Source organism: Arachis hypogaea, chromosome 20 (assembly GCF_003086295.3).
Source record: "Arachis hypogaea cultivar Tifrunner chromosome 20, arahy.Tifrunner.gnm2.J5K5, whole genome shotgun sequence".
Taxonomy (NCBI): domain Eukaryota; kingdom Viridiplantae; phylum Streptophyta; class Magnoliopsida; order Fabales; family Fabaceae; genus Arachis; species Arachis hypogaea.
The window spans coordinates 24,516,200-24,541,656 of record NC_092055.1 but is presented as its reverse complement, the minus strand read 5'-3'; the positions used below and the strand labels follow the sequence as shown (position 1 = coordinate 24,541,656).

At 33.2% G+C, this 25,457-nt stretch overlaps 2 protein-coding genes across 2 annotated transcripts; both read left to right on the top strand.

Annotated features, from left to right (window-relative positions):
* Positions 1-6,329: 6,329 nt before the first annotated feature.
* Positions 6,330-9,292, top strand: LOC112784158 (O-fucosyltransferase 36). The gene is made up of 3 exons (XM_025827277.3): positions 6,330-7,942; positions 8,147-8,396; positions 8,759-9,292. Exons 1-3 carry the CDS (start codon positions 6,723-6,725, stop codon positions 8,933-8,935), a joined length of 1,647 nt encoding a protein of 548 aa, XP_025683062.1. The 5' UTR covers positions 6,330-6,722; the 3' UTR covers positions 8,936-9,292.
* Positions 9,293-11,523: 2,231 nt separating this feature from the next.
* On the top strand, positions 11,524-15,314 carry LOC140183002 (protein FAR1-RELATED SEQUENCE 5-like). The gene is made up of 4 exons (XM_072230993.1): positions 11,524-11,610; positions 11,709-11,813; positions 12,468-14,681; positions 15,189-15,314. The coding sequence occupies exons 1-4, from the start codon at positions 11,524-11,526 to the stop codon at positions 15,312-15,314; spliced, it is 2,532 nt and encodes an 843-aa protein (XP_072087094.1).
* The last annotated feature ends 10,143 nt before the right edge of the window (positions 15,315-25,457 follow it).

Genomic DNA, 25,457 nt, shown 5'->3' with positions numbered 1-25,457 from the left:
GAATTTCTTGTAGCTGTTCCCGCACTTCTTGCTTGCTGTTAATTTCAAATTTTAAATAAATAACCAACTATCAAATGATCTAATTTAATTTAAAATAGATATAAATATTATATATAGGAACATTACCAAATAACTAATTATTTCTTTTTATAATTTTCTTATAAAAATTATATTTTGTCTAACACATATAATTATAGAAGTTGCATTTATATTTAGATCTTTGAAAAGTTGTAATCTGATAACGTTTTTTCTAACAAATTTTAAATACATAAATTGTCCTAAAATTATTTTTTGAAACATTTTACGACACAATAAAATTAAATTCTAAAACAATGAAATACTAACCTTTTGAGAGAGATTGAATTGCTTTAGGATCTTGAAGAATTGCGGAACCAAGAATATTGGAAGAACTCTCATTCTTTACTGTGACATCAAAATTTAACAGAGCCTTTGACATTTCACTAAAATTATCAAAGCATGAAGATTTGTCATCCGTGTTTCTTTTCGATTCTGGCTTCATGGTATAGTGTGAATTCACTTAGAAGAGAGCAATAGTGATATGAGAGTTCTTGAAGAATCTTATATATATTTTGAGAAGAGATTTGAATGGAATCGAAATTGACTTTAAATTTAAATATCGAAAATAATTGATATCTTAATTAAAACAGATTTTTATTTTATCTTTTGGGGTTAAAACAGCATTTTAATTATCTTATGTGATAAATGTATATTATTTGAATTTAGTTTACTTTGTTAAAAGGAAAGATTGTTTTTCCGAAAAAGAAAAGTTGTTGTTACTGATTTTTTTTTGTGACTTTGCTGTTACTGATTTAATTCATAGAGAACTACTTCTAGATTTTAAAAAGTTAAAAATTATTATTTTAACAGAAAAAATTACTTATAAAATACATTAATATATAATGATTTAATAAGAGATTATTGAAAATTTAAGGAGTTTAATAAAGACGAAGAAGCATTAAAGTCCCAATGAAAGGGTTGGAGGAAAGATATAAAAAAAATGACAAAAAAAATTCCCTACTAAATCTTCAAAGAATCTATCTTCGAAAACGGAAAAAAATTACTATGCAGATTCACCTTAGGTTAGATCTTTCAATCTTCTTCGTATAATAAACCTTAACAACAATCACACAATAGAAACGTGCATAAAATTACTGAAAATTTTATTCATCAAAAGTGGTGTAAATTGTTTCACCAAAAATATTTAAATAGACTCTTAACAAACTAACTCAAAGATAAAATAAAATAACTTAATTTAAATTTTCTAAAGATAAGATAACTAATTTAAATCAGAATTGATCTTATTGGATTAAATTATATTTGATTTAAATTTAAAATTTCTAAAAATACTACTAATCAAATCTTCTAACAAATCTTAACAACAAAACAAACTAAAATAAAGACCTAAAAATTCAAAAATTAATAAATTATGCCTTTTATTAAATTTAAAAAGTATTATTAGACCTTGTCCTTTCTTCCTTGGTTAGAACTTGATGTAACTCCTCATGTATAAGTGTTGCCAAATTTTTAAAACTCTCATTGAGTTTCTTTGTACTTGTTCTAGTGATAGAGCTCTCTAAAAATATGAAATTTTCATTCTATCCTTTTGTCTTAAAATATTTTCATTATCTTCCCAAGTATGTATCATGATTGATTCTTAATTTGAATATACTACTATATTATAAAGTAAATAGGTAAATAATTGTTAATTTATGATTAATAACGCTATTTTGTTTTCAAAGTATATCTTTTAATTTTTAATAATAATATTCAATGTTAATTTGAATTTAGCTAAAGAATTTTTTAATTAAAGTCCTTATTAAAAGATTTAAAATAAAGAATTTTGCTAAAAAATAGTTTTAGAATAATTATTGAAGTATTAAACACAGAAGGATAATATAAAAATTGAAAATATCCAAACTTTTTAATATATTATGTGTTTTATTTATTAAAAAAATTTAAAATCTTAAGTAATCTTAGTATATACTTAATAAAATCTTCAAATAAAAATATTTATATTTTTTCATATAGTAATTCCATTTGAATCCACTTTTTTCATATCTTTTTATAATTTTTTTTATCAAAAAGATTGAAAAAAAAAAGAAAAAAATACAAAAATTATAAATTTGAGATATGCAAAAGATATGAAATTCTAAATCACAGAATATCAGAATTTAAAATGTAGCTGAAATCTCTAACAGTTACAGGCATCAAAATGATTAAAAGAAAAGAAAATCATGATCAAAAGAATAATGTGCCAATTAAAAGAAGGAATTGTAGTGCAACATACCTTAATAGAAGAAGCAATCGTAATTTTTACCTCAGAACTATTGTGTCATGGATATGAGGAACAAGAAACACTATTGGTGTTGGGTGCTTCTCGATTTTTATTTTGACAAATATTAGGGTCATTATTTTTAATAAAAAAAATTAATTAACGTTAATTTAAATATAAAAAAATATTTTTAAATATTTTTTGTTATTTTATTATTTTTTTTCTTTTGTTCGACTTGTAGCCTATGAAGCACGGATTTGCTCATGGTGCCAGCGTATCCGTGTCGGACGCGAATTCGATGCCGACACGTGGTGGATATATTAAACGAGCGTATCAACGGTGTATCTTTTTGGTGAAGCAAAATCTGCAATTGATTTTGTGATTTTATGGCCCGATTAACTGATTTTTTCTTTTTAAATTTAAAATATTTTAAAATAAAAACAAATCAAAATTTAAATTTAAAAATAAAATAATTAATAAATCAAAACCTAAATCTACTTACCGTTTGTCTTTGGTGGCTTATTTACTCACTAGCTTAACTGTTCTTGGTTCTCTGCGTTATATTGAAGAAGAAGAATAGAAGATACAGAGGATGATGGACTTGAAGCTGTGGTGTTTGCGGATGATGGACTTGGAGGAGAAAAAATTGATACATTTTCTGTTAGCGAGATGGCAAGAGTAGATTAAAGTTTTTTTTATTTTTTTTAATAATTGCATAATTTTAAGACTTTTTTATGTAACTATATTTACTCCTATATTTACAATATGATATTTTATTAATTTAATATATTATTTAAATTTTAATTCATAACGTATCCTAAACATGTCGTATCCAATTTTTTATAAAAAAAAACGTGTCGGTATATCCGTGCCGTGTCGTGTTCGTATCGCGTGTCGTATCGGTGCTTCTTAGCTTGTAGCCCTCCCATATAAATCCTAACGCAAAAGAAAATTTTTTCTAGAGCAATACATGGATCAAATTCGGCCAATCCAAAATATGTCTTGAATCCAGACAAAATCTATTGGATAAGACTGCAGTATATTTGAATTAGGAATTTGAGTTCTGTTTAAAAATTTATTACTAGTTAATGAATTGTTGTATGTATAAGATATGATTATTTAAACTTTTAATATGTGCTTAAGTAGACGAATGAGTTAATTACTTGACCAATAAAAAAAAGTTTACATTTAAATATAAATCAAATTTTATCTCTTAATTTTAAAAAAAAATCATCTAGGAAAATAATTTTTTTTAAAAAACACATTCAAACAAATTCTACATAACATTGATATTTTTACAAAAATACTATATGCATTAATGCATATAAAAAATCAATCATAATATATTTGTGCATAAAAATATATTACTTAACTTATTTTAATGTTTGTTTTATATTTTAATATATATTCTATATGGATGGTTGATTTAGTACGTAATTTTTTGTGCACACATAATATAAGAATATTTTTAATAAATAATTGAGAAAATTTCACTCCCATCTCCTGCGAGATGCTAAAATGACGCTCCCCTCCCTTCTATTTATAAAATGTACATTCCCCTCCCTTATAACTTTTAAAAAACTCCTCTTTAATCTATTTTAAATTTTTTTGTTAATTAATGTTAATTTTATCTATTTTTCAAAAAAAAATATTTTTTACAAAAATACCCTTTAACAAATATTTTTTTATCATTAAATTTTGCTTACTAAAATACCATTCAATAAATTATTTTTTATTTATTAAATTATATTTTTACCAAAATATTTTTAAAAAATTTAATAATTAAATTATTTTTTCTTAAGATACCCTTCAATAATTTTTTAATTATTAAATTATAATTTTATCAAAATTTTGGTTAATAAATTTTTATATTTTACTGTTAATTATTTATATCAATGTATATTATTTTAAAATTAAATAAAAAAATCTTACCACTGTTAATATGTATAACAATTAATATATATTGATATTGAAAAATAATCTTACTAAGATTTTTTTAATATTAAAATAATATATATTAATATCAAAAAATTAATAGTAAAATATAAAAAAAATTTAACAAAAATTTTAGTAAAATTATAATTTAATAATTAAAAAATTATTGAAAGGCATCTTAGAAAAAATAATTTAATTATTAAATTTTTTTAAAAATATTTTGGTAAAAATACAATTTAATCAATAAAAAAAATTTATTAAAAGGTATTTTGGTAAACAAAATTAATGACAAAAAAATAAATTTTTACTAAATTCATAATCATCATTAAAGCTTAACACTATTTAATTATCACAAAAATTAGTTAACTTTTCTCTACAATCTCTGTAAATCATCACTTTTTTTTTTTTTTTTTTGGTTTCCCACGGTATCCCCCAACCCGGCAGGTCAAGGACTAATCCGTCGCAGTACTGAGCTCCATTTAAGGGTTTGCCGCTGGCCAATGGGTTGCTGCATGCACAAGGCGGGATTCGAACCCCCAACACTTGCTTAAGCGGACTAGTGAGCTAACCACTAGACCAACCCAACTTGGTTTGTAAATCATCACTTTACTCTAACCATTTTCTGCTTTCTCCAGTTTTTGTCTGTGCGTGTGCCAGCAATACAAACACGTCTCTTTCTACATATCAACAACATATTTCAGCACTCGCGAAAAAAAAAAAAAAAAGTCTTTCAACACTATAGCATTGGCCTTAATCTTAACCATTTGATTAAAATTTTTTTAAAAATATTAATTTTTTGTATGTTTTTTTTATCTTTATTAGTATTACTTTTGAACTATCAACTTCATAATTACTATGCTTTTTTCTATACACAAATACAGAGATTATTGATCTCTTCACAAAAGGCTAGTACATTTCATATTTAAAAGATTATTATATTTATTTAAAATAAGAGTAAAGCATTATAAATGATCAAATTTATTTTTGAAATATTATATATTTTTTAATTAAATTTTAATTTTTTTAAATAAAATTTATCTTTTTAAAATCTTAAGTTAGTCATATTAATTTTGTTGTTAATTTTTTTATTTGCTGTGTCAAAATTTATTGACATTAAATAACGTCACAATGATTACATCACATTCTTAACAATATTATTAATCTTAAACTAAATCAAATTAATATTAAATTAAAAGAAATCTTAAGACATTGTTAATTTCTTAAGTTAGATAATTATTTGTCAAAAAAACTTTAAATATTTATAAAATATAAAATATATATTAAACATCGGATAATAGGCAACTATATAATTAAAAAATTATATATAGACATTTAGTTTTATTTCTTAAAAAAAATATATACACAAACTCTAGCTCACCCACATTGCTGGATCTTCATATATATAAAAACAACAACTAAAAATGATTAATTATTTAATTCATTTAACTAAATTACCTTTCGAGTAAAGATGCATTCACCTGACCAATTACAAAAGATAGAAGCTCATACGATGATGAGATGTATTGAAGTATTGCAATAGTGTTGGCGGAGCGTGAAGTACAAGGTGCGAAAAGACATCAACTAACCCCCCAAAACGGAAACCCAAAAATCCGTTTTAAAAGTTGCAATGGTTCTTCGCTGTGATTTCGCTTTGGATTTGATTCTTACTTAGCTTCTAATGATCTGCTGTGTGAGATCTCCTTCGCCAAACTCTATGGTTAGGGTTATTTGAGTGAGTTTTTAAAAAAAAAAAAATCTTTTTTTGATCTATTTTTTTAAAAAATTTTATGTAAAAGTAAAAGTAATTTTATATTTAAATATCTCATGTAAACAAATTTTTTTATTTATCAATTATGTTTGAGTATAATAATATAAAAATATTTTTTGTATATTTATTATATAAAAAAATATTTTAAAAAAATATAAATAATAATTTTTTAAAAAAAATATTTTTTAAATCCTAAATTCTAAACCCTAAATTCAAACACATTTAAAAAAAAATTTATTTTTTTAAACAAAATAATGATACTCAAACAAACACTTAGTCTTAGTAATATCTCCTTACATGTCTCTTTCCGTGTCATTGAAAATTTGTGTTTGTTGTTGCTACTTCCTACGATTTTTGCTGTAAATTATCCCGGATCAAATGTGACTGTGTGTACATACATATATAGAACGGTTTTTCATGTTCAATAACGGATCAGATTTTAGAATTTCGACATTACACTCTTTATAGTTTGTGGATAGAGAATATTGAATACGTACGTATATGTGGATTTAGCTGTTGGAATGTTGATATATAATTGTCTTGTGTTACAGAATTGTTGGTAGAATTGTGAAAGAAATGCAAATGGAGTTATCAAGTGTGAGAAAAGGGTGGTTGATATACTGGAATTGGGTTTCGGTTTGGGTTGGGTTTGGCTCACTCACTCACTGACTCCTTCGCTGGCTTCTTCATCACACTCTGGCCGCCGTGGCTAACAAACTAAACCACATGGATTCGTCTTCCGACGACGAAGACGACCACCACAACCTCGTCGACCAAAATGTTGGAAAGCCTCTCACTCTTCCCTCCACCTCCACCACTGCCGGCGCCGCCACTTTCCACGTCGAAGATATCAGCTCGAGCTCCCGGCGATTCCAGCTCCGGAAGAGGTACATTTTCTTGATCCTCGCCGTCATCGCCGTCGTTCTCTTCTTCTCTGTTACTGAAATTCGCCATGGCCTTATCGCGAGCTTCTCCTCCGATCATCTCTCCGGTCAAATGAAGGAATCCGAATTGCGCGCCATTAACCTCTTGCGGGAGCAGCAACTAGGGCTCTTAACCGCTTGGAATCGAACTTTTCAGCACAATGCGTCACATTCCGATCCGAATCAATTGGAGGATCTGAAATCGGCGCTGTTCAAACAGATCTCTCTTAACAGAGAGATTCAGCAGGTTCTGCTGAATCCGCATCGAACAGGTAACACAAATGAGCCTGAATTCGATTTTAGAAATCCTATTTTGTTCGGTGGAGTTAGTTACAATAGGTGTAGAACAATGGATCAGAACCTCTCACAGAGAAAAACCATTGATTGGAACCCTAAAGATGGTAAATTTTTGCTTGCTGTATGCGTTTCTGGCCAAATGTCAAACCACTTGATTTGTTTGGAAAAACATATGTTCTTTGCTGCAATTCTTAGTAGGACTCTGGTGATTCCAAGTTCCAAAATTGATTATCAGTATGACAGGGTAATTGACATTGATCACATTAACAAGTGTTTGGGGAAAAAAGTTGTGATTTCCTTTGAGGAATTTGCAAGTGCTAAGAAGGATCATTTGCACATTAATAGTTTCCTGTGTTATTTCTCTCTGCCACAGCCTTGTTATCTTGACGATGATCATTTGAAGAAGTTGGGGTCTTTGGGTTTGTTAATGAGCAAGCCTGAGCCTGTTTGGCAGGAAGATACTCGGAAGCCGACACCAAAGACGATTAAGGATGTTCTGGATAAGTTCGGTCATGATGATGATGTTATGGCTATTGGGGATGTTTTCTTTGCTGATTTGGAGAATCAGTGGGTAATGCAGCCAGGTGGCCCTATTGCTCACAAGTGCAAGACTCTGATTGAACCTAGCCGCCTCATTGTGCTCACTGCTCAGCGATTTGTTCAGACCTTCCTGGGAAAGAAGTTCATCGCCTTGCATTTTCGAAGACATGGCTTCTTAAAATTCTGGTGAGCCATTATGATATCAATGGAATAAAGCTTGAGTCATTATTGTTCTCATCGTTGGTGTTTTGTGATATCGGTCTATATGAAGTTTGAGTATGATAGTGGTAAACTCTCCCTGCATCTGCATGCTCTTTTCGATTGCTGAATTTTTTTTTCCTTAAAAAAAAAACGGTACTACTAATGATTGATTACTTTGCATGTTTACAGTAATCTTAAGAAACCAAGTTGCTTTTACCCGATTCCTCAAGCTGCAGATTGCATATTGAGGGTGGTTGAAACGGCCGATGCACCTGTCATTTATCTTTCTACGGATGCTGCAGAAAGCGAGACTGGTCTGCTTCAGTCAATGGTTGTGCTGGATGGCAAGCCTGTTCTGCTTGTAAAGCGCCCTGCTCGTAACTCAGCAGAGAAATGGGATGCTTTGTTATATAGGAGTGGCATTGAGGCAGACTCACAGGTGAAATAACTATATATTCCTTTTCTTTGGTTTTGAAAATTAGGAAATGAAAGATCGAGAACTTTTAGGTGCTCCTGCAAGTTTTTACTTTTCAACTTAGAATTGAGTTGGATTGAGAATAGAAGTTTAAGGGTACCCGATGGAGCCATAAGTTTATGTATCGCAATCACAAAAAAAGAGAGACATCTGCGATGGCACTTGGCAGTGTATTGCTATATACTCGTTTCTCACTTCAAACATTTTTTTTTGGTTGGATTATTATGCAATTGAAAATACATCAGTGAGAAGCTTTTATATGCGGTGATAACTCTTCCTTTAAAACTGTTTTGTTGATATGAGTTTTGAATGTTTCCACACTGAAGGTTGAAGCTATGTTAGACAAAACGATATGTGCGATGTCTACAGTGTTCATTGGAGCCCCTGATTCCACTTTCACTGAAGATATCCTGCGGCTGAGAAAGGATTGGGGATCAGCATCGTTGTGCGATGAGTACCTTTGCCAAGGTGAAGAACCAAACTTCATAGCAGAAAATGAATGAGGATAAAGACCATTTTTTTGTGCCTTGAATCAAGACCAGTTACGTTTGTTGCTCTATTATAGGGTTGATTGGGAATTTTGTCAATTGTCAATGTGAGAGTAGTCATGTATGATAATAGAATTAGCCAATTTTATTCATTAAGTTTTGCTTGTTATGCATATTCTTTCATTAATGGAACCTCGTATTGGTACCTAATAAGGATTGCATCTTGAGAGCTTTGCTAAAGGGGATTATAGTAGTAAAAGGTTCGATTATGATGTGCTCATTTCATACTTTAACTATTATGGAATAGATTAGGATAACATGGAAACATTTGCAATTTATTTGTTAATTAAATGATTATCTTAAAGTGCGAAACCTCCATGTGACATTACCTTTGCAGTATTTTAAGCAAGTAGTAGCCTAGTAGGTGGCAATGTAATAATATATTAATACATTTGGAAAAATGTCAAATGTACCGGAAATACCGGTATTTCAGTTGTTTTAACTGTTGATTTAATTAATATATATTATATATATTTTTTATAATTCAGATCAATCGTTAAAATAATTAGAACACCGATATTTCTAATACACTTAAAACTCTTCGTTTACTTGCCTTGACCACTAAGGAAACAATTGTATTTGTTGTGTCATTAACTCATTCATTTCATTTCTCACCATCAATCTACACTACTCTGATAGTGAATTCGGATTTGCAGCATTATCCTATTTAATTTGGGAATGAAAGGTGACCAATCCAAGTTTGAATGCCATTATTGCATTACATCCAAAAAGTCAAGGGTAAATCAGTTTTAATCAAGTTACCAAACCATCATAATTATCATAAAGCAATAATATAGTTAATATAATATAACTACTTAGATAAAGATGTCTTTATATAACAACAAAAGTATAAAAGTAAAACACAACATTTGTATAAAAAAAAATGTTGATGATGCCAACCGTATTAAAAGCTTTAATTTGTTACAGAAGCAATTTTAAGATGAATGATGTTGGTTTGTTTTTATCAGCTAATTGTTGGCATCCTTTTATAGTGAAGCTGCTCATCTTTTTGATCTTGTTTCTATTTAAAAATTATATTATGAGAGATATATACGGAATGAAATAAAATAAAATAAGAGAATGTTAGGGTGCTGACTGCTGAGGCAGTATTATTTCAGCGGATGCTGAATTGAGATGGATGATAAAAAAAGCTGACGCGTGTCGTTGGTTGTGTTGCATGCGCAGACAAAAAGGTGAGGACCTACCATTAAAGCAAATCAAAAAAAAGTGAGGACCTATCATTGAAGCAAATCAAAAGTAAGTTCCTTCACGACGTTCAAAGCCATAGAAGCTTTGTTCAGAGGGACTCCTTTTTTTTCAAAAAAATGATATTTTATTAATAAAATTAATACTTTAGGAAACTTTTCAAATGGTCCAGGCATCTTTATTGGAACTCTGAAGATCCATGTACGGTCAGGTTAAAGGTTAACATTTTGTCTTGTAGCACATTGTGAAATATCCATGATATCCCTAGAACAAATTTAAAAGTCACCATAGGGACAGGTGACTGGCATCAGCCGAAAGAAAAAATGAAGCCAATTTATAGCTGAGCCAGCCGATGTACAATGTTGGTGGATTAGTCCTTTTTTGTTGACGCTTTTGGCGGGGCAGTAGTGGGCCTAAGAAGAGCAAATCCCTAGAGGAAATAGTGTCGGCGGCTAAGGATTGGGTAGGTCTAAAGTGGGGAGAAAGTTATTTGGAGTGGAGGTCGTTCGTCACCGGTGGTTGGTGGAGCTCGTCGCGGCAGGGCGTGAGGCTCTGAAGGTCAGTCGCTGTCTGCCTGCTGTTGCTTTCCCGGAAGCTCCAGCATACAAAACCAGCAACCGGTCCGTGGTGTGGTGGTCGTTGTTGTCACTTTGCTTATCTGATCAGTTAAGTTCTCAGCTACCATCGCCGTTGGTAGTCATCTGGGCAAGTAAGCGTCCGTTAGCGATGTTAATTTATGTTTAACTATTTTTCGATTTCATTAACCTAAATTGAATCTGTTGCCAAATGTTTTTATCGTTGTTGAAGTAATGTTATGTGTTAGCTGAAAAGGATGATGTTTTTGCGGTTGAAAGTTATTTTAATTAAATGTGTTGGCCAAAATGATAGTGGCCTTAATTTGTTGGTTTGAGTTGAAGTTCTATGTAAGCATATGAGTATTCGTAGTGTTCCAATCGTCCTGTGTAAGTCCGTCCACCTTTGAGACTCACTCTGGCAATTTTCATTTCGTTTTCGATTTAATTTCTCCATCGAGATAAATATTTTACGATCTTGTTGAAAACTTCTGCGATGTGTTAATGTTGGGTTAACTGCATTTTCGACCTCATTAGGTGTTTGAGCATTAATTGTGTTTTGAAAAACATTGAGGTAACAGAGTTTGTTTCTTAATCCCGTGACAAACCCCTGAATTTGCTGCTGCAAAGAATGCTTTATACAATTCATTTTGTTTGTGTAAAATCCTTCGGTATTTATTTTGTGACAACTTGGTTTGTAGCTGTATTGGTAGCAATGTTAGGAGGTAGTGGTGAATGTGTTTGCTTCTCTGTGTCGTAGTTGTAATGCATGTGGTGTTATTCGAAGTCTTTGTTTGTAGTTGGCAAGTGGATGCTGTGAGGATGTTGGAATCATGTTGGATAGTAGATGAGGTTGTAAAGTAAGGGTTTTTTTATCTACGTAAGTGCCAAAGAAGTTTGTGCAATCCCTTGTTTATTGTTTGTTACAGTTTGACATGTTTGTCCTTTAGGTAATAATGGCATCAAGTAGCAAGTTTTGGAAGGATGCGTGTATGTGGAATGAGCCTCTTGCGGATTTCTGGATGGAGGGCAATGGTGGTGTGTCAAATGCACAGGTACGATGGGTATACGTGCCATTTTGTTTTTATAGTGTGTTAGTGGGATCTAATTGGATGGGAATGTCTGATACACCATATCGGTGGTATGGTTCATGCAGTTGGTTGTACTCTTAGCAGGTGTGAGGGTTATGTTGTGAGAACTAATATTCTATGTGGTGACTATGATGTGATGATTCTGATGCGTAGAAGAAATGCTAGATTGGTGTTTTTTTGTTAAGTTAGCCGTGGCTGTAGTATTTGTTAAGTTTGCAAAATTGAACTTTCACATTTTAAAGAAATATGCACTACTTGCATCTGTGACAATGAAAGTCGACAAGCAAATCCTTTATTAAATAGTTTGGCATGAAGATCTTGTTGTGGCCAACCACTATGATGGCTGGGTAAACTGTATGTTAAATTATAACATGACAATGTTATAATTATAGTAATATTATAATCCTGAAAGGAGTTTTTCAGGTCAAGTTTTCAGGGCTGAATTAATAACCATGTTAGTGCCTATGAACATTCCATTTGCAAAATTAAATTTGAAATAAATTTAAAATGAAAGGCTTTGATGGGCAAGAGCTTTAATATGCATGGATGTGCAATATTTAAACATAATTCATTCCACATAATGAAGTTGATTGCGAAATGTTTGTCTTTATTCTTCAGGACACAATGTTTGATACGAGAGTGGAGGAAGATGCTGAGTTATCCGATTGGGAAGGAAGGGGGGCTTCAATGTTGCCCGGATTTTTGGGTTTGGATGGGTTGCGAGCAGAAGATGTTCTTGAAATGGAGTTCTCTTCACCTCAGGAGGCAGGCGGCTTCTATAACAATTACAGCCGACTAAAGGGCTTTGCATCACGGCGAGGCAAGACGGTTAGAAACACTGCCGGAGAGATCGTGCGGTACACTTTTGTTTGTAATAGGCAAGGATTTCGAGAGAAGAAATGGTTGGAAAAGGTTGATCGCAAAAGGGAGCATAAGGTCGTTACCCGATGCGGATGCATGGCGGAGATGAGGATAAAGAGGAAAGACGGTAGTGGGAGGTGGTATGTTTCGCGTTTTGTCGAGGAGCATAACCACGAACTTGCATATGGGAAGCTTGTTGATTATCTGCGGTCACACAGGAAGATATCTGAGGTAGAAGTTGCTCAGCTAACAAGCATGAGGGAGATTGGGATTAGCATACCTAAGATTTATGAGTCTTTCGCAGCACAACTGGGGGGCTTTAATCTGGTAACATTCACAAAGCAAGATATGTATAATGAGATACGGAAACAGAGAGGTCTGCAAGGCGGAGATGTAAGTGCGGCTATTAGGTACTTGGAAGGTCTGGCACGCATGGATGCGAAAATGTTTTGGCGTTACAAGTTAGGGGCAGGGCAACACCTATGCAACTTGTTTTGGAGCGACGGTCGTTGCCAGGAAGATTATGGGATTTTCGGCGATGTGCTAGCATTCGACGCTACGTATGGCCGCAACAAGTACAACCTACCCGTTGTAGTATTTTCCGGAGTAAACCACCACAACCAGACATGCGTATTTGGAACAGCAATGGTCTCATGCGAATCGCAGGAGTCATATATTTGGGTTCTTCGCCAGTTTCTGGAATGCATGCAAGGTAAGGCACCGCAATCGGTCATCACGGATGGCGACCCGGCCATGCGGATAGCAATCCAGTCTGTATTTCCTGATGCACATCATCGGTTGTGTGCCTGGCATCTGCTGAGGAACGCGACTGCTAACGTAAGCGACCCGAGATTCACACAAATGTTTAGACACTGCATGTTGGCAGATATGGAAATCGATGAGTTCGAAGCGCATTGGGAGGCAATGCTCAACGAGTGCGGTGTTAGGGAGGTTGAGTGGGTTAAGGACTTGTACACCAAAAAGCACGCTTGGGCCACCGCATACATCCGCGGTAGATTTTTTGCTGGAGTCCGGACTACCTCTAGGTGCGAGTCACTACATGCCAAACTAGGGAGGTTTGTCGAGAGCAGGTACGGGGTGTTAGAATTTGTCAGAAATTTTCAAAGGTGTGTGGATTTTCTGCGTGACACCGAGGACGAGCTAGACTTTCATTCATGGTACGGAACACCTGTGCTACAAACAGAGTTTGTTGAGCTGGAAAAGTCCGGGTGGACGATGTTCACCCGCGAAATGTTTCTCAGATTCCGGGATAGCCTGAAACGGTGTGTTCGTGTTAGAATTTGTGAATTTAATGAAACTGAGAACCCTCATGCATACACTCTCCAGAAGTATCGAAGGCCTGAGATGAATTGGAAGGTTTATAGGGACCCTGTCGCGAACATATTTACTTGCACCTGCATGCGTATGGAGTCGTTTGGTATTCCTTGTGTGCATATCCTTTCCGTGTGTGTTAGGCTTGACTTAGTGGAAATCCCTGAAAGCCTTGTGCTGCGCAGGTGGTCTAAGGCAGCCAAAATGGAGGTCCATAACCAATGTGGTGAGCAACACACTGCTGACCGAAGTGTGACCTATAGGACACGAGTGGGTGCTTTCTCCCAGCTTTGTAAGCGTTTAGGGCGTGTTGCGTGCATGAGTGATGAAGACTTCAAGCTTTACTCAAAGAAGCTTCTGAGTGATGCTCTCTTCCTTGAAATAAAGAACGGCCTAAGACCTTCAACGGATGATCTCACAGCAGCACAAGATTGCGGGGTGAAGGACCCGATTCGTGTTAGAACAAAAGGCACGGGTCGGATGAGTCAAGCATGTGGGTCTGCACCGAAAACCAAAAGAAAGTGCAGCACATGCGGGAAGCTAGGGCACCGGAGGACTAGATGCCCCAACGGAGGCGCGCAACCTTCACCAAGGAATGATAAATCACCTGCTGGGATAAATAAACGCAAGCGATCAAAGGTTACCGCCTTACTTATTTCGTGCATGGACTATTTACTATGACACGTTACCAATAACACTAACTCCATAAAAAGTTTCAATACCAATGCAATTTATTTCCTGTAACTAAATTAATACTGTATCAGGAGCAGCAGTAGTTATTTCATTAATTTGTGTCTCAATGTTTTTTATCTCCAATATTCAGAAAAATAAGTCTGTTGGTAAATAAAATCAACATACTAATTAATGCACGCAGGGGATTGTTGATGTGTTATTTTTTGGTTTACCATTGAGTTGTGGGTTAACAAGTAACCAGTTTTGCAGGCATATGATATGGTAACGATGATGGGGAAGGAGCAGTCATCGTCGTAATAAAATTAAAGTCTAAATTGCCTTCTGGGCTTTTCTTAAATTGCTTTCTTACCAATTTGTTCTTGCTTATTACCGAGTGCACACTCATTATTTAGCCATTGCATTGTTCATGCTTCATTACCAACCGTTATCACTTCATTATGTTGGTGTTAACAGTTCTGTGGTTTGACGTTCTTGTCAATGCAACAGGCACCCGTCGTTGTCGGAGAAAAAACGCAGCCTGAAAATCCATGTCAACCCGTTGGCTACATTTGGGAACATTTTTCGAATGGAGAAGTGTGACAACGGTCGACTGACTTGTGAGCTGTTGTTCCAACTATGCTGTAACCAAGAACATGTTATGCTGAAACTGCATTTTATTCTGAGAACTTATGTATGCATATGTGGATATTGTTAATCATAAACTGCAAACTCTAATTTATATGTTATTTAATGGCTACAATGTTACACTCTGGCCTCACTCCCTTTTATTGGTAATAACCAATGCTGCCTTGTGGATTCGAATTATAAATTCCATTATCCAACGGGATTTTTCTGCTGAGTGGGATTTTCACTACACTTTCACAATGATTTTGTCCCTCTGCGGTCAGTGTCAATGCATGAAACTTCTGATTTTGCTAATGTAAACCCTTAGAGTTTTTTGTACATGTGTATTATAGCAATTCATTTAAATGGAACTTTTCCTATAAGAAAAAGTTTGTCTTTCCGTAAATCACAAATAGTCCTGAGTTTTAGTTTGATTGCTTTGCAACATTTATAAATGTAAGATTCAGAAATAATCAAGCCCCCTCAAACGCTTTTAATCAAAATTTAACAATTTGGAATCTCTTCATGAGCACAAAAAATCTTTAATCTTAGAGATCTTGAATTTAAAGAATAATTTAATGACGCAAACCTAAATAAATATTCGTTCTATTCAGTGTATATTATTAGTTTAGTAATAAACAATTAATGTTAATGAATATATTTTGATTATATTGTTAGTTTAGTAATAAACAATAAAGACTAAACAAAATTAGCTAGCGTTATTAAGAAGTCAACTAATCTTGCTTGTTTCCTCAGTTTCGTTGTTATACTTATAATTGGTAATTATTCTGTGTTCTAAAAACGAACGCATAACTATTTTTGAAATTTGTTCAAACAGGTTTTAGGGTTCCATTACAATAAACAAATCCTGATTTGTGCCAACCAAGTTATTTAAAAGTTACAACTACAACTTACTTGTATGCCCAGAGTGTTATGATGATTTTCATTTCATACCATGGTCATGCTGCACATGTTCTTTCCCAACAATTGGATATCAGTCTTATAGCTTTTCCTAACTAACATGACCAAAGTCAGCTGACAGTTTTTATCCATTTTCTTGTTCATTCACGGGGTAACATATGGAGAGTGGGGATAAGTACTGCTATTAATCTTAAACTAGCAATAACTTCATTACTTAATATAATTAGTTATGGTCAACATAGTTTTGAAGCAAAATAAGCCAAACATGTATGCCATGAAGGCAAAGCAAAATGGCACAAGCTGAGTACAAACTCGTTTTGGCCATAAACCCCCTTTCAATAACAGTTGCCGTAACTTGGGGGGTGTGGATATTGTGCTCTAGTCTGTCGACAGGACCACTAGCATCCACACACAAAAGTGGCCATCCTACACATATAGAAGCGGACGTAGATATACTACACTAAATCAAAATACTTTAACGACACCAGTAAAAAAGTTTACTACTACGAAATTCAGTTTCCAGGCTGCGTAATGAAAGGGTTATCTTTAACAAAAAGCTCCAGATTTGCATTGTTTGGCGTCATGTGGAAATTGTTTCACTCCTTTATGCAAACTAGCTTCTTCCACGCTGCGTCTGCCTTCGAGACCACTGTTGCCCTGGTCTCGTTACAATCCAAAAGCACAATCTTGGTTGCGGTCTTCATCCTTAATTTGAGCCGGTCCATCTGCTTGTAACAAAGGGAGACGGTAAAAATTCATCTAATCCTTAAAAGAGGCACATGGTAACATAAGGCAGAACATACCTGCCAAGGAAGGTTGGAAACTTTGAATTTTCCCTCTGTTTGAATCCAGTTCAGAATCCACAAACATGAATCGTTGCTGCAAAATCGGACAATCACATTTCAATCATATTTGCACTGGGGCTTGTGAGGTGACACGTTAAGAAACAAAATTATTACCATTCAGGGTAACTTGGGACTCCATCGGGGTACTTAATTGGTCCCCAAGTGGTTGGATCAGAACTAACATGGGAAAAGCTCAGCATGTTACATTCCAGTTTGAAGAACTGGCTGAGCATTAGCAGCTGCATCCAAGAAAGTCAGAATGGTCACACGTAACCGAATGTTAGTCGCACTCACAACTGTAAAACTTGTGGCATTTTTCATGGAGGCAAAATGTTGGGCAAATTCGATAACACTCACAATGGTTTTCATGTTGCGTTCCCTCCGCTCCGTGTGCTCCGGAGCTCTCGTCACATCTAGACAGTACACCCTTCCATGCTTAACGTCCACGACCATCAGATACCATGTGTATGTTGGCTCGCACACTGGGACCAAGACCTGTCAGTAAAGAAGGATCAATCATAGGTTATAACTTGAGTGAAAAATTTAAAATGTGGAGTGAATGAGATGGTTAACAACATGTTCTAGACGACTAGTTGCCGGCATCCATCTGTTCATGTATTTTCTTCTAATGATATCGAATGGCCTCATAGCAAGGACGTCCTCAGCAAACACGGAAGGTGTGTACCAAACACGAGGAGGCAAATACTGGCATGCTCTCATGGACGCGCTCATAAGGATTATGTTCATAAGCTGTTGAACCAGGCAAAACAAAGGTGTTAGCATTCCCATCTGTTTTATTTTTCTTATTTGGGAGGCACCGTTGGATGCAACTCACGTCAACATTGGGCATATAAACCGGCGATAAGGAGTGGAATCCTACTCTTGGGACTTCCAGTGTTGAGAACTTGAACATAATTTCCCTGGAATGTGTGAAACAAAAAATCAGAATCATTACCGAAGATTATGTTCGAAAAAATATACTACACATTCTAAATTTATGAATAACCAGTATTTGTGCCTACAAATATTGGTCATTTTTTCCGTAAATGTAAGCTGCCATCTTGCATTCTTCAACTGTCAGGTCCATGTGGACTGTTGGCCTAAAAACCATTTGGAATCCCTGAACCAAAACCCAGTCAATGTCATCTCTTCACTTTAAAAATGGTACTAAGAAATCAAATGCGTGATGGTTTATACACTAAGCATTTAGTGGTTCGAATCCTTACCAGAGGAATTAATAGCACGGGAGACTACATTACATTCACCCTTCCATAAGGTTTGAATGCACTCCCATCCCCTAAAGACGAGCCATTAACATTCGCGTTGCAATTATGCTCATTAGTTGCGCTCTTCCAGCTGTCCATCTCTTCCTCTCTGGTCATATGGTTAGAGTCAATTTTTTCCAGTTTCGGAATTTTCAGTGGAATGCGGCATGTTTCCTGCATCGAGAACATCTCACACACCTTTGTTGTACTATCAAGCGTAGACATGCTGGGTAGGTCCCTGAAAATCTGAACCGCACAGGTTTCATGCATTAGCAATTTATATAAATGATTAAAGAAGGCTGATAGTGGAGCTCTGAAGTATGTAACTTACTTTTTCACAAACACGGTCAACTGAGTCATGTGTCGTGTCCCCAGAGGTTGTAGTCCTCTTAGCCACACCAGAGCACCAGTACTGCGCAAGGGTTCGCTTAGGCAAGCCTGAATTGTTCCTGCCCTTAGTAGGGCGAGGAGTTGAGAGTGACTCGTCTATGATGACGTCGTCGTCGAAACCAGGAGAGTTTGGGATTATTATGTCTAGCGACGACATAACATTCGACGGGCCCAAACCCTTTCCTTTTTCCAAGATCTTCTTTGTGTCTGCTAAGGATCCAATGTCGTTAGTCACTGGTGCTCTATTTTGTCTTTGAGCTGGTATGTTGGTTTCGGCCAGGAGGTTATCAACACTGGCTGTATACACGGCAGGTGTGGATGAAAAAGTGGCCGCTGCAGTAGGGCTCCCCCCATGGGTCGCCAGTATTGACTGGATCTCAGTGACGGACTTACCCGTTTGGCACATGGGTCGCTCCAGTGCCGACATGCGCTCCTCCAAAGCCACTGTCCGAGCATCGATCTTCTGTGGACTCAGTCAACAAACCACAAAACACAAAAAAAAATATAATATCACAATCCAATCCTAGTTATTAATCTATCCTTCATGATATTATGGGTCAAACTTGGGTTTGATAAGACAAGTTGACGTGGCTAAACATTGTCCATTGGGTCAATCACTTGAAACAAAATTTTGTTCATGAAAACGGGATCACCACATGTTCACCAACACAGGGCACGCCCTATAGTTATTGATAAAGGTTCTCCCTTTGTTCCAAACCCAGGCACATTTCATGAGTATCTCCTCGTAGCTAGTGTGGATAAAGATTCTTGGAAATTTTATTTGACATACGTACCTCGAGCAGCTTCACTGCGAGGAGAAGTAATCCATCGTGTTGGGACTTCGGCTCTTCGGTTTGGTTTTCTCCCTGACCACCAATAGCGCTCTATACCCAAAAGCGAGATTACAAAACAAGGTTAACCACCTAGCGTTTCTAAACAACAGTTAAGAGGAGACATCACTAAAGGAAATCGTCATTAGTACCATGTTCATCGTCAGCTCGAGATTAAGCGTGGAGCTTCCATCTCCGACCGCGACGCTTTGGACGGTTCCCATATCTATCACAGGAACAACACTGGAAGAGAAGGTGTAGATTGTTAGTAAATGCCACAACCCAGTTAGGACGGAAGAAAGATTATATTTTGACATCCCGAATGGGGCGAAGAACATGGTTGCTTCTGAATGCCAACATCGAAGAAGCAATATACAGGAAAGCAAGACGCTACTTACGCATCATTGGTGTGAGGATCGTTGGAGTCTTCTAGCTGATTCTCATAGTCGTCCATGCCAGCCATCTGCTGTTTGAGACTATTGTATGTCTTTCCTAATTGGTTACTGTACCGGGGTTAGGCGTCTTTTAGCTTCTGTGTTTCCAACTTGGCTCAACAAAGATTTGATTTTATAGAGATCCCTGGGGTGAAGCGTGGGAAGGGCAAAATGATTGATGTGACTCTATCAGGTTGACCCAGCTAGTTCTGTGCTACCAAACCCAATGCCCTAGTGGAAATACTCCTTACTGTTTCGTCACTCTATACTCCTTGTTTCCCTTTCTATTGTTAAGAAAACCAAAAGTTATGCCTTTCATATGTTTGCATTTCCAACGAGTGGATGACACACATAAAACCCCTCCTGAGGTCCATGGATGCAACCAAGCGATTCCCTTGGTTCGCGAAAACTGAATAAATAATGGAGCTGAAACTAAAGAAAGGAATTTAATCTACATAAACCTATAGGCATACAATAATATTCATGTAATTCCAATTAGAATGGTTCACTATAAATACGCATAAACTTTTAACAGAATAATGAAATCGTTTTTCATCATTTATGACAACAATAAGTCCCATACAAAAGTTTTTCCCTTTGAACGAAATTTGGAACAAATTTAATGTTTTAAGCATTCGTTACAATGCGGTTTAATAAAAAAAACAAGTGGATCAAAATTAACACTTCCTGTTTGGTTACGATAATACATTAAAGCCTTCCGATACAATACTAAATTTGATAAATTTAATATACCACATCAATAATTTGCTCAACTTTCCGTGATGATAGATAAAAATTCCTTTTTTTTTTCCCTCTACCATTATTTAGCATAACCATCCCTGTAAATTAAATAACGAAACTCATATGTGTGTTAATTATACAAAAATACCTAATTTTGAAGCTATTCATGCTAAAAACAGACTATTGATATATTAACTGGACTTGTCACTAAATATATTTTTAATCTAATTAATTGAATGTAAAATTAGTTTAAAATATATACATTTTTTAAATAACTAGAACAATAAATATGACAATTTTAAGACTAGCATTAGCTAAATTTAATTGTTCAAATAAGCACCACTATAATAGTATTAATAAAGAATTGTACAAAAATAATATTACGGGTATTTTACTTCTATCAACTATACTCATTTCAAAATATAAGTATTAAATTTAATGTGCTAAATTTATAAGGATAAAATAGAATTTCACAATAAATTATTTTTTTATGATATTTAATAATTAATGAAATAAATGTAGTCAAATAATTTTCAATAAAACGGGATTAATGATAAATCTTAGGAAAAAAGATAATTTAATTTCATCATTCTTGTTAACTAAATTACTATATAGGATAGTTTCATGAGCGGGACTTATCAAGAATTACTTAGAATTTGACACTAGATAAATAATAAAGTTTTTTTTTGAAAAAAAAAATAAATTTTGTGCATTATTAATAGTATTTGTGAAAAATTTTTATTAAAAACAATTAAATTTTAAGTCATTAATTAACATCTATAAGGGAAAGATATATGGAGGCTTAATTTGGTAAAAGGGTTTACTATTTTCGCATCTAACACAGAAACTGAAAATTTATTTTATCTTTGGTATTTTTTCGCTATAAAATGGTTTCAAACGTCTATCTTAATTGTAAAATCTTCATTTTGACGAAAACTTTCATTTTTATTATTATATTAACATTATTTAAAAAATATAAAAAAAAGAAAAACAGTTTCAAGGTTAGGGAACAGGGGGATAGTTAATCATGCTCGGGAGGCGGGTTTTTAATAGAATAAGAGGTAAGAGGGAATATGAAAAAGAAAAGGGGACGGGCATCTGCTGCCGCTGTTCCTCGCCAACGCCACAGCTCTTTGGCGTTCGGTCGCTATATCTCACCTGCTTCTCGTCGTTCGGTCCTCGCAACTGCTCCTCGACGTCGATGCCAGTAGATCCGTTCGGTCCTACTTCTTAAAAAGTGTATCATTTATCTTTGTTAAATAAAATTAAAAATAATTTATAATAAACACAAAAAAAAATATTTATGTTACGCAAAATTGCTTTTAATATTTAAAAAAACTATCAAAGACAGATATTTAAACGGCAAATTCAAACACAGAGTGAAGAATTTGTACTTTTAAACAGCACAAACACCTCTTCAATAAAACGATACTAAACCAAACCCTATATAAATAAAAAAAAATTTAATTTATAAAATCACAAATTTTGTAAAGTCATAATGAATAAATTTTTTGTATATAAAAAATCATTTTAGTAAATAACTTTAAAATTAATCATAAATCTATCTTCGATAAGTTTGATTAACTAATTGCTTACACTTGTAAGTTAATGGTCATTACTTATGCTACTTATAATTGATTAAAAGAAAAATTTTAGAATCATAATTACCCTAAATTAATATTCTTTTCTTTGAGTCTTTTATACTATTTTATTCTACGATAAAATTTAGTCTAATATTTTAAAAAATCTTGACAATTCGATTCAAAAAATAAATGACCACTCAAGAAGTTTTTGGTTGTGATTTTTTAGAATCTATTTAGAATAATCATCTTTTAATTTAGAATTTAATTAGTATTGTTGTTAATATTTTTTTTCTTACGCTTTGATAGTTAATAAAAGTTTACGAAGAGAAAAGATCTTAATATTAGTACATTAAAGATGGACGCAAAAATTATTAAAAAGAAAAAATTTATCAACATTATTATTAAGATGTATGTGTAATATTTTTTACTTATATTATGTGTTTGTTTTTGAAGATAACAATATTTAATTTCACCTTCAATATATCATAAATAAGTAGCTAAACAAAAGCAAAGAAATAGAAAATTTTAAAGGAATGAAAAAAAAATTTATTTTTTCATTGTAGAGATCTATTTAATATTTATCACCTGTTTTTTTTCTATTTATCTTTGTATTCCTTATTTATATTAATATATAAAAAAGACAAATTTCAATAATATATTATATAAATATATTTAAATCGAAGTGTCTATATTATATTAATAATAAAATCATTATATGCAAGCAAATATGATTGTCTTTTTAGTTCAACTTATTAAAGAGAAATAATATTAATATTAAATACATTGGATAACCTAATAAAAAATTTATAATGCTATACATCTAAGTATTTTTGTATACCAAGTATAGCAAAAATTACTCACACTACTAGAAATAGGGTTTTTTCGGACGAATTTTGAGACGAAATTGAAATAAATTTCGAACAAATTAGAGACAAAAAAAATTTTTCAAACAAAATTTGGACGAATTTTTTTTGTCCCAAAAAGCCTTGTTGCTAATTTACATTTTGTCTGAAATTTCGTCCGAAATTTTTTTCAGACGATTTTGTGACAGATTTCGAATAGGCATTTATCTGCTACATTTCTAACTATTATGATGTATTTTAAACGAATTTTAGACAGATTAGCCAACATAAAAACAATGTATTTCAGACAAATTTCAAACAAAAAATATATTTTATTCCAGACAAATTTCTAACGAATTTAGTCAAATATAACAAATTTTTTTCGAACAAAATTTAGACAAATCAAATATCTCTTTTCAATTAAATTTCGGACAAATTTAATTTAAAAGAATTGACGTATTTGAAACAAATTTCATACAAAACAAAATTATTTTCGCACAAATTTTTTACAAATTTAATATAATATTTCAAACAGTTTTCAAACAAAATTTGCTATTTAATATATAAATATTTTAGAAAATAAATTGTATTTGATCTGCTTTCTATATTAAGACCATCATATTCAATTTTTTCATATTACATTATCGAAATTATAAACACATAATAAAGTCATGAAAAAGTTGATTACCATAAAAGAGTTAAAAGAATATTTATTATTAAAATACTTTTATCCATAAATGTAATCAAACTAAAATAAAAAAAATACTTAAACTAAAACAAAGAAAGCCTTTAAAAAGGTCAAATATCATGAATAAAATAAAATGTACTAACTAATTCACCTAAAAATTCCTTAATCTAAATCAGAAAAAACATATACTCCTGACTTCAATCACTTATGTTATCATCCTCATCATCACTAGAGCCTGTCTCAAGCTCATCTTCTGCAGGATCAGACAAGGTTGAAGGAAGTGGGAGATTCAACTTTTTATACAAAACATGAATTGTCTTTTTAGTAGAACCAATTCTTTTCTGTTGAACCTTTAGTTGACATCCTTGATCTTTTAACTTGTGCTCGCCATCATTCAACTTAACCTTTTGCTCTGACCACTGGAGAATACATAAATCAAAACAAAATATTAAATTCAAAGACATTGGCAAATGATAGAAAAAGAAAAGTGTTAATAGAGTTGAAGGAAAACTACTAACAGTGTTAATAGAATCAAGAGTTTGTATTGAATCAACAACCATAGCACGAGGGGAAAGAAGCTGAGCTTTCTTCAATATGTCCTGAAAACTAAATTAAGGTAAAAAAGCATACAAATATCTAGACTTCACCATACAGTTCTCGCAAGTTAAGGCTATTACATAGTAGATGACCAATCAGCAATGTCCATAGTAGATCACCAATCAGCAACCACCTTTGTTGGTTAATTAATTAGCTTCAAACAAAAATTGAATTATGTTGTTTTTCAACTAATTAATTAAGGCCTTATTGTTCATATGATTGGCTCTGTCATAAACATGAAGCAAACTGTTTCATTTCATAAAATGGGGAAAAAAATTTTCAAATGCCATCCTATATTTTGTGGGCAGGCCAGAGATTACCATTTTAGGCCATAAAAGAAGCTCATATAATATTAATGAATAGCCAAGTGAGGATAGAATGAGACTGATGCAGCTTTTATACAACAGCTAAGACTGAACTTTCATCCAATAACTTGTTTTGCCAGGACTATTGCCGGGGGAACAAGTCACACAGTATTTCACTAAACTTGTAAAATTCCTCTAGGAAATTAAAATCAAATGAATAATGACACTATAGACCTATGTTCACGATAAACCCTACACACAGCATTCTATTATCAACTGGAAACGCTTATAATTATAAATATGTAAATGCTATAAAAAGCAATAGATGATCTCATGCCATGTGTACAATTCATTATGAACCCTGGTCTATTGCATCATTACTCAGAACAAAATAACCAGTCACAAAAACTAATCACAGATTGTTGAACTTATTTTATAAACAGATTATAAAATCCAGTATCCACCAATTGAATCTATTTTGTATGTTTGAGAGAATATTTGCCTGATATAAGCAATGTTTGACATATTGTATCAAAAGAAATTTCCAAGATTGACAGTCGTGCAAGTTTAAGCTTCAACTTATAATTTTCACAATTAACTTATTCATTAAATGGATAAGAAACCCCCCTTTTGACCTATTGAATTTACTTAATGTTATTATGTTAGCAAAAAACTTTG

Coding starts and splice junctions, on each gene's coding strand:
- LOC112784158 (XM_025827277.3), top strand. CDS start 6,723: ATGGATTCGTCTTCCGACGACGAAGACGACCACCACAACCTCGTCGAC. Junction 7,943..8,146: donor CATGGCTTCTTAAAATTCTG/GTGAGCCATTAT, acceptor GCATGTTTACAG/TAATCTTAAGAAACCAAGTT. Junction 8,397..8,758: donor GCATTGAGGCAGACTCACAG/GTGAAATAACTA, acceptor TCCACACTGAAG/GTTGAAGCTATGTTAGACAA.
- LOC140183002 (XM_072230993.1), top strand. CDS start 11,524: ATGCATGTGGTGTTATTCGAAGTCTTTGTTTGTAGTTGGCAAGTGGAT. Junction 11,814..12,467: donor GTGGTGTGTCAAATGCACAG/GTACGATGGGTA, acceptor TTTATTCTTCAG/GACACAATGTTTGATACGAG. Junction 14,682..15,188: donor ATAAACGCAAGCGATCAAAG/GTTACCGCCTTA, acceptor TGGTGTTAACAG/TTCTGTGGTTTGACGTTCTT.